Genomic DNA, 15,317 nt, shown 5'->3' on the forward strand with positions numbered 1-15,317 from the left:
TAGTTGTGAAACAAAGTCTCAACTTACAAATTTGGCAATTTTGTCAGGAAATGTAAACAAATACCGTTCTGTGGCTCTTTAATGTGTCTGACAGATCGCTGTAGAGCATCAGTTAAAGCTGCTCATGAACCGATCATCTCTTCCTTTTAGTTTTTTAAAAAAAATTTTATAGAATCAAATAAACATGAATGAACTTAAGTAATCTTGTTTTAATCGCGGAAAGACGTCAGTAGTAGCTACACTCCGCTTCTCAAGTTCAAATCCTCCAACGTTAATCTACTAACTCTCCTGACTGCTTTATCAGACAAAAATGGCGGATTCAGAGAATGGAGTTATTATGTGCAAATAGCTGGAAACTATATTTGTGCCGTGGTGTGCGCATGTCAAAATATCTTCTGATTGATTTGAAGCTTGTGACAAACGCGCACAACAACACGATCACTTGTTTAGCGTTCATGTAAACACTACATTCAGATTCATCAATCAAAACGAATTCAGGGTGTCATCAACACTCAAAATGTCCCTCAGCAACATTTTTTTGGTTTGTTTTCTGCAGCAACTGAGCACTTTTCATATTCTTTATCCTGGCTGAAGCACTTTTTTCAATCTATAAGAATAATCAACCCATGTTAGCCTATAGCTTAAGTTAATAAGTCAACTTATTAATATCTTTAACTTTGTTTATTTGACAGTTATTTCACATTTTTTGTATGAAGGCTCAATATACAAATAAAATATTAACAATAATTTATTTGTACCATTTTTATTTCTAAAATATGATAGTTTTATAGGAGGAGGTTTCAGAGACTTGAAGTTTGTAGGTACAGACATTAATTGTGGGCGTTCTTGGCAGTTTTTATATTGTTCATATCGATATCGGAATTATATCGTATCGACCGAAATTAAGAAATATATCGTGATATAAATTTTGGCCATATCGTCCAGCCCTAGGTAGACTCATGTCAACACTCACTCAAGCACGCCGCCAAATAGTGGCTGGCACAGTCTCCACTATCAGAAGCTAGTAGGAGGACACTTTGTGACCTCCCCGGAGTCCCAGGCCAACTGTTTGTACCAGCGGCACAGCAAACTCTGGAACGCAGCATTTAGACAAATAAGACCAGACAGCGGGTGGCAGACCAAACAGGAACTCAACCATCACAATTTAGACAAGGGTATGCGGGTCGGTATCCTACTTGCTCTCAACCTTTAGTTTGTTCAAGTGCTGCTCATAGGAGCCAGCCAAGGCAACTAGATCAACCTGTGCAGTCCTCTAGAGCAGCGGTCCCCAACCTTTTTTGCGCCACGGACCGGTTTGATATCAGACAATTTTTTCACGGACCGGCCTTTAAGGTGTGGTGGATAAATACAACAAAATAAAATGATATGATCGGCATAAAAACTGGGGTATTATTTAAATATAATAATAAACGTGAATCCAATGTGTTGATACTCGCAATTTTATTAGCAGCGTCTTCGTAACATCGCGCCAACAACATAACATGAATAACATCCTCTCTTTTTTTATTTTAAAATGTTAAAATTTTATTATTTTAAAATGTATTCTTTTTCTAAATAAAACATCGTTCAGACTCAGATAATAAATAAAATAAATAGCCTAAATGTTTTTTTTTTTGTTTTTTTTTTGGGAAATAATGCAAGTTATTTATTCTTTTTGTGCGGCCCGGTACCAAATGATTGGTTGGGGACCGTTGCTCTAGAGAGCACTAGGACAACAATTAATTTGGGCAGGACATCAGGTCAGCTCCACGCATTGTCAACCAGTACGTCCTGCATGCGTTGGAATGGGGATGTAACTAGGAGTGCACGATATTGACAAAATGTGATATTGTGAAATCGATACTGAATATTGCAATATCGATATTAATTTCGATATTTCAATTCCGATCGCTCAAACCACTTCTGGAGGTCTGGTGCGCATTCCAGACAAAACTGGACAAGTGGTTGTTGAAAACACGTAAATTTTAATCCAAACAAAACTGCTAAAAATGTAATGTGTGAGAGCGTGTTATAGGCTATATGTCATGTTATAGCCAGATATGACGCCGCTACTACAGCACACATCACCGAAGCTGAGCATCGATTCATCAAGCCAACGTGCAAACTATCGCAAATCAAAGTGAAAGTCACAGACGCTTAACACACAATCATCTTCATTAAAAGTAAAGAAATTAAATGAAATGATCTTACCAGGGCTGTTGCCGCGCTCTCTTATTGCGGTCTTTGATTTAGAAATTTTAGCTTTCGGTGACGTGGACTCCATTAAATCTGCATATAGCGCGGGAATTGAAGATCGGATTTATATCGGTTTTACAAAAACACATTTATGTGCCCAGGTGTAAATGGAATCGTTTTGATAAATCAGATAGCTATCCGATCTGAGAAAACACATGAAGCGGCCAGGTGGCCTGATGTTTATACTTTTGCGCTGGTGTGTGTGTCGAGCCGGCAAGTGTGTGTGTGTGGGGACTGTGTGGTAGAGCGAGGGAGAAGTGAGAGAGTGACGGCGATTAGCTTTGGAGCGAGTAGCGACGAGTCATATTGAGAAAAACAGTCTTCTTTCTGACCATTGTGGGAAATCTGTAGCATGAAAAGTTAACCCTCTCCTTAATTGCATGTTTATGGAGAAGGAGAACCAGGAAATTAATCGGGGGGAAATGCAACGCTACCAAGCAACGTGTATTTTTCGAGAGGTGCATGTCAGACGCATAAAAAAAATTAAAAAAAATGATCGCGAAACTTTCGATATAATATCGGGCAACATGATATCGCGATAACGATATTGATTCGATATATCGTGCATCCCTAGATGTAACAATGGTGACATTGTGGCCTAACCCCTCATTCCTACCTAAAAGGCTCTCAACAATTTAGTAATCAACCAATTGAGTTTTAGTACTCCATTGTTCTATATCTGACACACAAGATGGCAATCAAACTGACCGATAATGTCCAGTGTGAGCCCTTCTGGGCTATCTGAGAACTTCAGAGAAACTGTGACAGTCAGACCAACTCTTTCAAGAAAAAGGGTAGCCTCTAGGTCAGGGGAGGGCAAACTACGGCCCGCATTAGGCTGTTTAATCCGGCCCGTCGAGTATTTAATTTTTTTTCTTAAAGATCGCATTAATTTTGCCTTTTTCCTGCAATACTTTGCGTTTTATTTATATATATATATATTAGGGCTGTCCGTTAAACGCGTTGTTAACTGCGTTAACGCAAACCCTTTTTAACGCCGTCAATTTTTTTATCGCGAGATTAAAGGATAATTCCGGTATTTAACACCTTGAGTCTATATTGTAGTTTGTTTTGGATGAACAAGAGTGGTGGACAACATTTTTTTGACAATGGTTCCTCTCTCGAGTTTTTGACTATAAAAGAATTGGCCATGGACTCATTTAACATTGGAGTCAATGTGCATGTCCGAAAATGTCATTAAACAGCCAATAATGTTCGTTTACAAAACTGTTAAACTCACCGAGTGGTTAGTGGTGTTCGTTGATGATTATAAACAATATATCGTCGCAATATATGAATCCAATCCGTTTACTTTGCTATAGTGGAACTATTTTTTCAGAACAGTGTAACTTCCGCTCAATATTTGAATCTGAAGCGTTAGCACACTCCCGACCACTTGATGGCGATAACCGATGTTTATGTCTCGCGGGACACTCACGGTCACAGTCGAGTTCAACTTCATATTGCACTGGTCAGTGGTCACGTCTTTCAATATGGTTAGAATTTGTGCGGTCAAAAACTGCGGTAAAGAGCTCTGCTCGCTAGCCTTATGAGAAACGGAAGCGAGCAAAAAGACTACATCGACCAAATGTAAACAGCCCCCTTTCCGTTTCCGTTAGCGCATTTATATTAACGAGCACTCACTCCAACAGAATTTAATGGGATTTTACAAAATGACGAATAAAAAACGACAGAAACTGTATTTCGCAACACTTTTTGTTTCTGGAACATCAACTAACATCACTAATCACTCGGTGAGTTGCACAGTTTTGAAAACTAATGTTAAAGGTTGTTTTAATGACATTTTCGGACATGCACATTGACTCCAATGTTAAATGGGTCCATGGCCAATTCTTTTATAGTCAAAAACTCGAGAGAGGAACCATTGTCAAAAAAATTTTGTCCACCACTCTTGTTCATCCAAAACAAACTACAATATAGACTCAAGGTGTTAAATACCGGAATTATCCTTTAACACCTAGCAAACTTTGTAGTTTTTTTCACATGCTTTTGCAACAACTAGTGACGTTATTAAAACTACAACACCACAACGGATCTAGCTAGACGAGAAACAAAACAACAGGCACGCTGCACACACTTGTTTGAGCTTGCGAACCGGCCAAAGAGTGAACGAGAAGCGCAGCGCCGAGCCGCGTCTAGGACAACTCGTATCGCACATCGGACATGCACTTCCTCAGTTTATGGCAAGCAATAAAAACGCAGAATGGCTCCGCCGGTGTGTGTACACTCAGATAATAATGCGTTCGAATTTTAAATACGAGGAGCTGTGCTTCTCGTCCGGTGTTCGACCCCCTTTACCGTTACGTTTTGAGTGGATGAATGATGAGCGCGTGACGCCAAAATGGAGGCCAATAAGATTCTGAATGGAAAGTTTACGTTACCTTGTAACAACTCGTCCGTTATCAAAGACAAAATGAAACAAAATTTGAGGGGGGAAATACCTCCAGATATAATTGCCAAACACCAGCTCAAAATGAACATCAAAATAATATATCACAGCATCAAAGCACTAATAGCAAACAATCACCCAAAACCCTGTCCCATGAGTTTTTCTTTACTAATTCAGTCCATCCCATGTAACCACAAAATCATACAATGATAATATGGATGATGTGATTATTATTGGATATAAATTAACCTGTAATCCAGCGTTGACGACTCAGAGGATCAGTGCACAATCCAGTTCAAAGTGAGTTCATTTATGATTACAGTCCCATCTCGGCAAAAACTCCTTTTGAGCGAAAATAGAAGTCCTTAAACAAAAAAAAATTAAAAGGAAAAAAAATATAATCCACTAAAGGTTTGTTGCTGGCTTAAAGTCCCAGTAGAAAACGGTGATCCCAGGTAGCACAACAAACACCCAACATTGAGGAAATACATCTATATGGACTACATAGAGCATTGTAAACATACTGTTCCTCAATTAGTCATCAAGAGAAGCATAAAAGTTGAGCCTCAACTCAAAACCTCTCTTTCTCAAAAACAGTGAGCCATCCTCAACTCGAACAACCACATGGCATCATAGACCGTATATAAACTGGACACAGCGACCCCATAGGTTTCAACGAAGAAAAGTGAAGTTAATTAGAAGCATCACTTCCTGATGGCTGGGCGAACTGCGCAGGCTCAAACTGAGCTTGACGACGTAGATGTGACGTGAGCAACCTGTCTGACAGCTGTAGGTCTTCTAGTAGCTGTGCCGAGAGAAATCTGAATCATTCCCTTCTGAATCTCGCAGAGACGGAGAGCGTGAGCATTAGCGGTCCATGAGCTAGCAGCAGGAGCAACTTTATCACCTTCTCCCTTGACTTTATGCATCCACGTCCCCCCGATTGCTTGCGAGCTTCTCTGCCTGTCTATACGGCAATTTCTCGACTTGTGCGACAGTCGCGTGGTTATGACGCAATCGTTAGCCTATTTTTACAAAAACTGCTTATACGGGGCCATGACGTAAGATACAAGGTAATGGAGCCTTTTATACATTTTCGTGTTTCTTTAGAAATAAAAAATGGACAAATGGAGTCTTTAAACGCCTCAGATGTAAAGTTATTCGCTGTCAAAGTGATGCCAAAATGAATGGGAATCAATGGAATGCTAACAGCAGGTGGGGGTCCGCTAGCCAATGGCGGCGCCCGGGGAAGCTTCAATGTCTTCCGGAACACTGCCCCCCTGCATGGCATTCGCTAGATTAGCTATTCTTCTTTATACGGGTATTCTAACCCCTTACCTGAGGGCGTTGCCCCCATGTAACTAGGAAGATAAATACAGCTATAATCATCAAGTAACAGTGAAAACACTCTAGAACTGTTACAACCTCGTCAGTATTTCTTTCACCCTTTTATTGATGGACAGTGTTACATTGTGTGAGAGATTAGATTTGCTCCAAGTGAGAATGTTAGTGTGAAATTTAACAGTATATGCCAATGTTGTTTTCAATAAAACAAATAATCTACTGCCCGCTAACATGTTTTAAAGCTATTTCTTATCCTTTTTCTGGCCTTCACACGTCTTGAAATGCATATATCAGAGAAATAAAAAATTTGAACCCCCTAACAACCTCAAATTTAGTACCTATTTGATTATAAAGCCCTGTATTAGGCTAGGCATAAGATCAATAATGAATGTGTAGCCTATATTGTGAATGAATTTAATAAAGTTATTTACCTAGCTTTCCTAGTCGCTTTCAGTTAATGAACGCGTAGAAAATTATGAAATTAAATTAAAATGATTCATAGGCTAAAAAAAAAAAAAGAGGGGAAGAGACAGGGCAAGATAAAAACAAAGAGAAAAAGTGTGATGCTGATGAGGAGAGAAAAATAATCAGCAGCTCACTGACATGGTTTTAAAGCTGTAATCAATTTTTTTGGCCTTCAAAACATCTTAAAGGGGTGGTAAAGTATGATTTCACTTTTCCAACTTTAGTTAGTGTGAAATGTTGCTGTTTGAGCATAAACTTCATCTGCAAAGTTACAACGCTCAAAGTTCAAAGCAAAGGGAGATATTTGCTTTTAAAGAAATCGTTTTTTTAAGGACTACAACAAATGGCTGGTAGGGACTACACGACATTCCTCCGGGTTTAGTGACATCAGCAAGTCTAAAATGTACATAAACCCCGCCCCCGGCAACACGCAGTTGAGGGAACAAGTCAAATATTTGTATTTGTAATATTTGTATAGTATTTTGTCACAGAAGTGAGTCAGCTCAAACTTTAGCATCCATCTTTTCACATGCAATCGAAAGTCACTCTGTGTGCATCTCACAACAGTTCCTATACGAGCGATTTATAGATTACCATGACAGAATATGCTAATTGAAGATAGTTAACGCCACATCAGCAACATAAATTCATCAACTAACCTTTCAGAGACGTCCTGTTGCATTCTACATGTTGTCTCTCCATCTTTGTCTGACTCCGTTTTGACATTAAAGACAGAACAGTTTCTGTCATTTAAGTGTGTCTGCGTGAGGTAATAGCAGCTGCTAACACACACAAGCTCTTGAAACCCTGCCCTCTGCAGCAGCTCATTTGCATTTAAAGGGCCAGACACAAAACGGTGCGTTTTTGCAAATCCTCAAAAAGTGACAACTTTAACATGCTATATAAAAATATCTGTGGGGTATTTTGTGCTAAAACTTCACACACACACTTCTGGGGACATCAGAAATTTATTTTACATCTTGTGAAAATGGCATTTTACCACCCCTTTAAAATGCACATATGTAGAAATCAATTTTCTTGGGGGACACCCACAAATCCCATAGCTAGCCTACTAACATTCAGGATCTCAGTGAAACCCTGCCATAATGTTAATGAAAAACTAGTTAATAGTGAGCATTAGACCCTAAACTAAAGTGTTACTTTTAAAAAAAATCATACCCTCATTGGGGGCTGAGCCCCACCAAAATTAAAATCCCCCAGAATCGCCCCTGTCTATAGCATAAAACTTTAATTGTCAGAACGTCACTCTGTTGTTGAATGCCGCACAGACTTTGCCACAACGTAAATGTGTTTGCTGCTACTGGGCCGGCCCTCTGTCAAATTTTAAAACCCAGTGTGGCCCTTGAGACAAAAAGTTTGCCCACCCCTGCTCTAGGTAGTCATACTGGGTGGTGGAAATCATTGTCCAGGCATGCAAGGCCAACAACCTTACATTGCCAGCCGGCATAAGATGACATTCGACATTTTGACAAGCTACATCCTTCATAGTTGGACCCTTCTGTGACTGGTTAGACATGCACACAATCATTAAATATCAAACAATCTGTAACAATGCAATACTATCAGATTTAAATAATATTATTAATTTTACTCACATAAGTGGCACATAGAAGGCACAGCATCGCTTTTTTAATCTTAATTGGTCAGCAAATCTAGTCTCAACCTGTGTCTTGTTTACAAAACAATCCTCGGTGAAATGAAGCGACCAAACGCGCAATGTTTTACCCACGTCAGCTGGAACTGCATTACAAATAACGTTTAACCACTCATTCCTAATATTGGAAACCCGAAGGAAGCTTATGCAGCGACTGTCTTCCACAACCAGGCACTGCACAATATTTCATAAACGGCATGTTTATTGCTTGGTTGCTCGATCTGGTTTAGCAATTATCACCTCATAGGCCTGTTATTTAGCTATTGCATGTAATGCTCGGTGGGCGGGGCTAAACAGGCAGTGTTGAAGTAGGCGTTGATCTTCTGCGGAGGCGGTGTTTGATACCCTTTAACTAGGGGTGGGACGATACAGGTACCTCACGATTCAATTCTGTGGCGATATGTGGTCCACGATATGATATCACGATTCGCGATATCTACGATATTTAATATATTGGAAGAAATTTCATCAACTATATATCACGATATATGTGACTGAAACGAAAAAAGGAATAAGGAAATTTTATGCATTTATTAATGCCAACATTTCCAACATTGTACAAAGAAATATGCATTTGCATAATAACTCACTGCCTTGACGATATCCATATGGGGCTATACCTCAGTGGCAGCAACCATTCAGCGTGCGCATACACTGTCACACACACACACACACTCTCTCTCTGTCTCTCTCTCTTGTTTTTTTTTTATGAACGGAATGGCTACTGTTCTCTGCTTTTCAACAAATCATTTGCACACACATTCTGTCATTTTTCTATCTGAAGCTATTGCCTTCAACATTGAAAGCTCCGGTCTCTGTGTTTAGTGCGAATGCTCACGTGATTGCCGCCGGCTCGGGATAAAATTTGTGCAGGACAGTCGTGCCGTGTACCAGCTGCTTTGACGCGATTATCAGTTTAACTGACTCGTAATGTGTGCAATATCTCACGACCTCCCGAGTGTCCGAACTCGCACAGTGTACGTCCCGTTTATATACTGTCTATGGTACGCCCGCGCCTTTACTTTTGTTCTTCACCGGCTGCTGTTTGCGCCACTTTACCCCTATTTACTCGAACAGCGCCCCCCGCAAACAAAATGGTAGATATTGGGTAGTGACAGTGACAGACAACAGGTAAATTAATCATTTTGTGTTGTAATAAAATATCGATATTGGGCGTTAGTGTATCGATTATTTATTGCGACAGAGCACAACAATATATTGCAATATCGATTTTTTTCCCCACCCCTACCTTTAAAGTCATAGATCCCCACTTTGAAAAACCTGTCATTCGCAGTGCCTGGTGTCAAAAGCTTTTATTGGACTAAGGAAGTTTTCATTTCTGAAACTTACAGGATATTCTTATGGTATTGAAGGATAACAAAATTTAAGAATCTTTTTCAGATATGCTTTCTTACCTAAACATCACGTTGAAGAATACTGATTTTAGTATTTAAGTTATAGATGAAGATTAAGTCAAGCAATTCAGGAGTCTGACATTAGCTTTTGTCTTTATGCACTTCCTGACCATTAAGCTCAAGGTACAGCGGTGGCTTTGTCTCTATGATAATGTTAAGGTTTGAGCAATCAAGTCAGGATGATTGGATTAGCAATACAATAGAGTGTTATATGCTGATTGGTTTGGTTTCTCTGGAGCAATCCAGATAACCTGCAATACAGATTTTTTGCTAGATAGAATCAACTCCTCCCTGCTTTCGTATGATTTGTCGTATGAAGTCTCCTCCTCTATGTAATCCCTCCCCTCTTTAGAATGTATATAGACTACAATGTATACTCCCCTCTTTGGAATGTATATAGACTACAATGTATACTGTTTAGATTTAGACTGATTTTGGAACTTGCAGCCGCGCTCAAAGAAGAACTTCTAATTTGAACGTGATCCAAACTGTCTCCTGGTTCCTGCTTCGATGAAAGAAAACTGTACAACAGAATGATGCCCTCTTATATGTCAAAAGCTCTAGGAAAATTGTATTTATCAGTTCATCACCCCTTGAAGTATTTTGGCACAACAAGCAGAGTGGTCACTTGCCTCTCAGCTCATTCAAAATAATAAATATGTTTAAAGCTTTAAACGTCTAAATATTTTATAAATGTTATCGGATTATGTAATCTATATGAAACAGAGACACAGAGGACATACTCAAACATGTTTAGCTATCATGTGTTTGAGCATGTCCCAATGAAGAAAGGACAACACAAGAGTGAAAACCTTACTCTAATTAAACGTAAATCGCCCTGAAATCATTTCTTTGTCGAAATGTTTAAGTTCATAATTATTCTATAAATGTTGTTCAATTTAATTAATCAATGAATAATACTATTGATTAGCATTACCAAACATGGACGTTTTATTATTATTTTAATTTAATACTGTGAAGCTGCTTTGATTCAATCTGTATTGTTAAAAGCGATATACACATATTCTTGACTTGACTTATTTAGTTTAACAGCAGGACGAAATAGCCTACCCACTGTGGTTCGAGATTTATTTGAATAATTAAAAATAACCGCCCTATGCTTAATTCACAAATTGCACCCTGGTAATAAGGATCCAAAGATCCCTGTGGAATTTAAAATTTAGTTGAATTTTCATTTTCAATTTGTTTTTCATGACAACAAAATGAACATTTGAAAAAAAAAATTGTTTAAAAAAATAAAGGATAGCAGAGCTGAGATTCGAACGCTTGATGCACCGCAAAGGCATGTTAAAGCGTTGACCACACAGCTATCGCCTGAACTCTGTTTTACGAGCTTGAGCTTACACAAAGCCTAATTGATGTGACATTTTTCTATTGCAATAATGTTTGATTAAATGTTTTCATTTATTAAAAGAAAATTATGCTAATCATAACCTACTGTACACCCATTTAATTCTTAATGCTAAAACAAATGCTGCCGACTAACATCGGTTATCAAGTCCTGGCAATGTTTTAATTTTACGATAATTTAGTTTAAATTTATTTCATGGTTATGTTTCAGTTCATAAATCTAGGCATACTAACAAATTTAAATAAAGTATAAGACACATAACCTTGACATGCATAGCCTTTCTAAATTAGCCTATAGAAAAACTGTGCACACAATGTTAACGTTTAGTCTACTTTGCTTAAAAATGCCGCAAAAATAGAAGGCTACATTTGTTTCAGTTCTAAATGTGTAATGTAATTTCAGTATAGGGGATTATGAATTCGTTTAACAATATTTCCACTTGAATGTATATGCTACCAGTTCTCAACGAGCCGCGGCAGATTATGCAATAGAGAATGGGCCTAAACTTTTCAAAGTCTGTGATTGTAAAACCTCTTAGCAGTAAAAGGCAGCAAATAGCATCTCTTAGCAGCAAAATGCAGCAAATAGTGTACTTATTTTGTGATTTAAAGTCTTGTAGCATCTCTTAGCGGTAAAAGGCAGCAAATAGCATCTCTTAGCGGTAAAAGGCGGCAAATATGGGAAAGGCGGCGGCAAAAAGTATTATTCTGGTTGAGTGCCAACTGTATGTTAACGCATATTGCTGATTATTACCTTTAATTCACGTAAAGTCGGCATGAAATCAAAATTGACCCCATTTACTTTGTTAGCGGATATTACTAGTCTTGTGGTGAACAATTAATCCGTGCAAGTTAAAGGTTGTGTAGGTAAGAATTGTCTAAAGAATTTTTTTTCATATTGGCTTAAACTGTCTTTATATACCAATACATAATTAAAATGTAAGTACTTTGAAAAAGAGAGTATAAAAATTGAGTAACTATAGTGTATTTAATCTTCAAAAAACACAGCTCATCAATTCCTACCGGGACGAAACAAGTGATTGGCTTGCGCGACTGTCACTCTCTGTCGCCATGACTACCGCTGCTATTACTGGCTCTGCCGACGTGCGCGCACTCGCGCACCCGTTTTTAGGTGGGAGTGAATGGAATTAATGAGCTGTGTTTATTGAAGATTAAATACACTAGAGTCACTCAGTTTTTATACTCTTTATTTCAGAGTACTTGCATTTTAATTATGTATTGGTATATAAAGACAGTTTAAACAAATTTGAATAAAAGTTTTTTTAGACAATTCTGACCTACCCAACCTTTAATACAATGAAAAAAATAGTTTGCCAAAGTTATCTTTAATCAAAGTCTGAAAAGTTACTTCCGGGTCTGGAATGGGTCTTTTTCTGATGACATAGGCTTGACAACTTGGGTTGGTTAAACGCTTAACCACTTCCCTCAAACCGCTACTCTGCTATGGGCGAGAGATGGAGAGGAGGGCGCTGAAGTAAAACCCTGCCCTCTGTTCAATATTCCCTTTCACTCGGAAATGCGTCAACACTTGAGAAAAGTCGTTTGCAACTTCCGGACTTTAAGTTAATGCTGTTTGTTGTCATTGTTTCCTTCCGTGATCCTGGATAAGTTTACTACAAGTCTACTCCGATAGCACGTGAAGGCAGCGTAGCCTAATGAGCACAGGCAACGGAGAGAGATAATTTAGCGGTTTTATTTTCAACATGCACTCATTCATTGCAGTTTTTTTTATTTATGTAAAATTACGTCTTTATTAACACGATATATTACGTGACTTGAGTCCGTCTATTTATAGTTTAAACTACGTATCAAGCATGTGACATCTAATTTGTTCATAAATGGCTGTTATATTAAATAAAGTTTAATTAAGGGATGTCAATTATTTTACCTTTAATGTCTCATCTCCCCTCAGACGCAAATGCTTTAATGGCGATCTTGCACACAATTCTCAAAACAACCACAAGATGCCCATTTATCGGTATAAGAAACACCAATAGACTACACAACTATTGAATGGTGCTTGCCTTCACAAAACTCTGATGCTACTACAGTGGTTGCCAGGACATTTCTATGCAGTTGTTAAGATCTTTTGAGTGAAAAAAAGAAAAACACCCTAAAGAATGTACCCACCCATGATTTTCAATAAACGTGTATCTGGGAACAGAGTTGATATCTGGAGTCACTGTGGCAACACAGCTCTCAAAATATATGCGGAGGTTAATGTGATGACCCAGACGAACTGAGGCTTCCATGTTTATGTCGTCACCCAAGAAGTACACAGCAGAGGCCCGTTCAGAGCGCCAGTCACCTGCACCAGAAATAATGCAAACCAAGTATGACCATTCTACAACCATCTACTTCAAACACTCAGGCAAAGTCAAAATAAAGAGTCCTGTAATTACTAAAGACCCCGCACATACTTGTCATTAGCTTTAGTGAAAACTGCAAATCCTCCAGTGCAGATTGCGTTGAAACGTAAGGAACCCATGTTGGTTTGACGGGGTTACTGGTAATGTCAAATCTCCTGAGAGACAGAGGACACAAAATAAATGCCCAATCTTTATACCCATCCTGAAATAGTAGGGGGGTAACATGGTTAGTTAAATACACTTACCTGCTGTAATAACACTCAATAGGAACTACTGCCTGCTCAAGGCGAACCACTCCATCTGGAGAGGGTTGCGGAGTGAAGATAAGGAGGTTGGTGTATATAAGAGAGTCATCTGTAATCTGAACAAAATAAAGGCTTAACTGATTAAAATTATTAAATTGATTAGCCATGCATTTAAGTGGTTGTCAAGAACTAGACTTTATTAATTAGGCTTTGGTTTGATGTGAAATGAAATGCTGCATACAAGCGGCTTTGCTATTAGGCTATGTTCAGACTGTCCAAATTAAATACTTGAAAGTGTGAACCGCAAAAAAAGAAAAAGGAAAACACACGGAATGCTATTTTTACAAATGATTCGAGCTTCATTCATACATGGTTAGAAAATTTAACCATGCGGTCAGAGCGGAAAATTTAACCATTTAATCAGAGCGGTCAGACTGAAACGGATTTCCAGAAATGTGATTTATTCAAATCGCATTTCTGGAAATCCGTTTCAGTCTGACCGCTCTGATCGGATTTTGCTTGGTTTGTGACTCACGTTGTTATAGAAAACATACAGAAAGTCAATGCAGAAACAAGGTTGTGTTGTTGCAAAGTGCCAGTCGAGCATAAAATGACAATACAACAGACATATTTTGAAACTGACAGCACGGAATAAAGCTGCTCATACCAGCCTCCTACAGTTCTGCCTTAGCCTCAGAAAATGCACTAGCCAACACGGCGTCTACACATGTTGCAAATCAGACAGCATCTGTATTGCAAACCCCTCTATGTTTCGGTTGTTTTTGGTGTATGCCTACTAGGGTTGCCAAATTCAGAAAAGAAAAATACGGGACAATCGTGGTTCACAGGAAAATAAGAGACAAAATATTTGTACTGTATCACACAGTACATGTCATTTCAGGTTTGTATGGGTTTAAAAGGTTCTCAGACATAAACCTTTATTTTTCTTAACCTATTTATGTAGCCTACAATTTAATTCTAAAATGAATTTTAAGGTCAGAAAAAAAAAAAGTCACATAACACAAACCATAGTTCAAAATAGCATTTATCTGAATAGAAAGCCTTTGTAACATTATACACTACATTTAAAATAAATTAAAGAAAGTAATGGCCTACTTTTATTCTGCAAGGACGCATTAAATTAAAAGTGACAGTAAAGACATTATGTTACAAAAGCTTTTTTAGATAAATCTCCTTTGAACCTTCTACTCAAAGAATCCTGACTTTTTTTTTAAACAATAATCAGAAATGTTTCTTGAGCAGCAAATCACATCAGCATATTATTCCCTCAGGAAGATTTCATGTTTTCTTGCGTGGCTGGATGGTTGTTGGGACTCATGAACAATAATCACGTTGTTTGATTTCGCCAAAACTGATTTGCCGAAATCAAAACCCGGCCGGACAGTGAAAGGGATTTGCCTTTAGCACGAGTCCGGATCGAACATGGAGCAACCAGACGCACAGGATTCGGTTCACAAATCAAACAATGATTTGTCCCAAAAGAATAATTAATTCTAAATTTAGAGTTTATTCGAAGGGTTGCCAACTGTGGGACTTCAGCTGGAGTGAGACTCACCAAATTTCAGTGCGAGCGCGCAGAGAAAAAATTTGGTAACCCTAATGTTAAAAATGTCAGTCCTTGTTTACTTCGTATAATTCCTGATTTATACAACAAAAAAACAAAAAAAAACAACTAATAGAATGGAAACGAAAAAAATTGTTAAATAAAATTACATTTAAATCAAT

At 38.3% G+C, this 15,317-nt stretch overlaps 1 protein-coding gene across 2 annotated transcripts in view; it reads right to left on the reverse strand.

Annotated features, from left to right (window-relative positions):
* LOC306994928 (uncharacterized protein) overlaps positions 1–15,317 on the reverse strand; it is a 40,614-nt gene that overhangs the window by 7,283 nt on the left and 18,014 nt on the right. For both annotated transcript variants that reach the window (XM_079605927.1, XM_079605926.1), the window contains 3 exons: positions 13,572–13,687; positions 13,378–13,481; positions 13,088–13,265 (listed from right to left, as the gene is read on the reverse strand). In XM_079605927.1, coding sequence (XP_079462053.1) covers positions 13,088–13,265; positions 13,378–13,481; positions 13,572–13,687 — 398 coding nt within the window. The remainder of the gene's footprint in view (positions 1–13,087; positions 13,266–13,377; positions 13,482–13,571; positions 13,688–15,317) is intronic.

Source organism: Phoxinus phoxinus, assembly GCF_949152265.1.
Source record: "Phoxinus phoxinus genome assembly, chromosome: 3".
Lineage (NCBI taxonomy): Eukaryota > Metazoa > Chordata > Actinopteri > Cypriniformes > Leuciscidae > Phoxinus > Phoxinus phoxinus.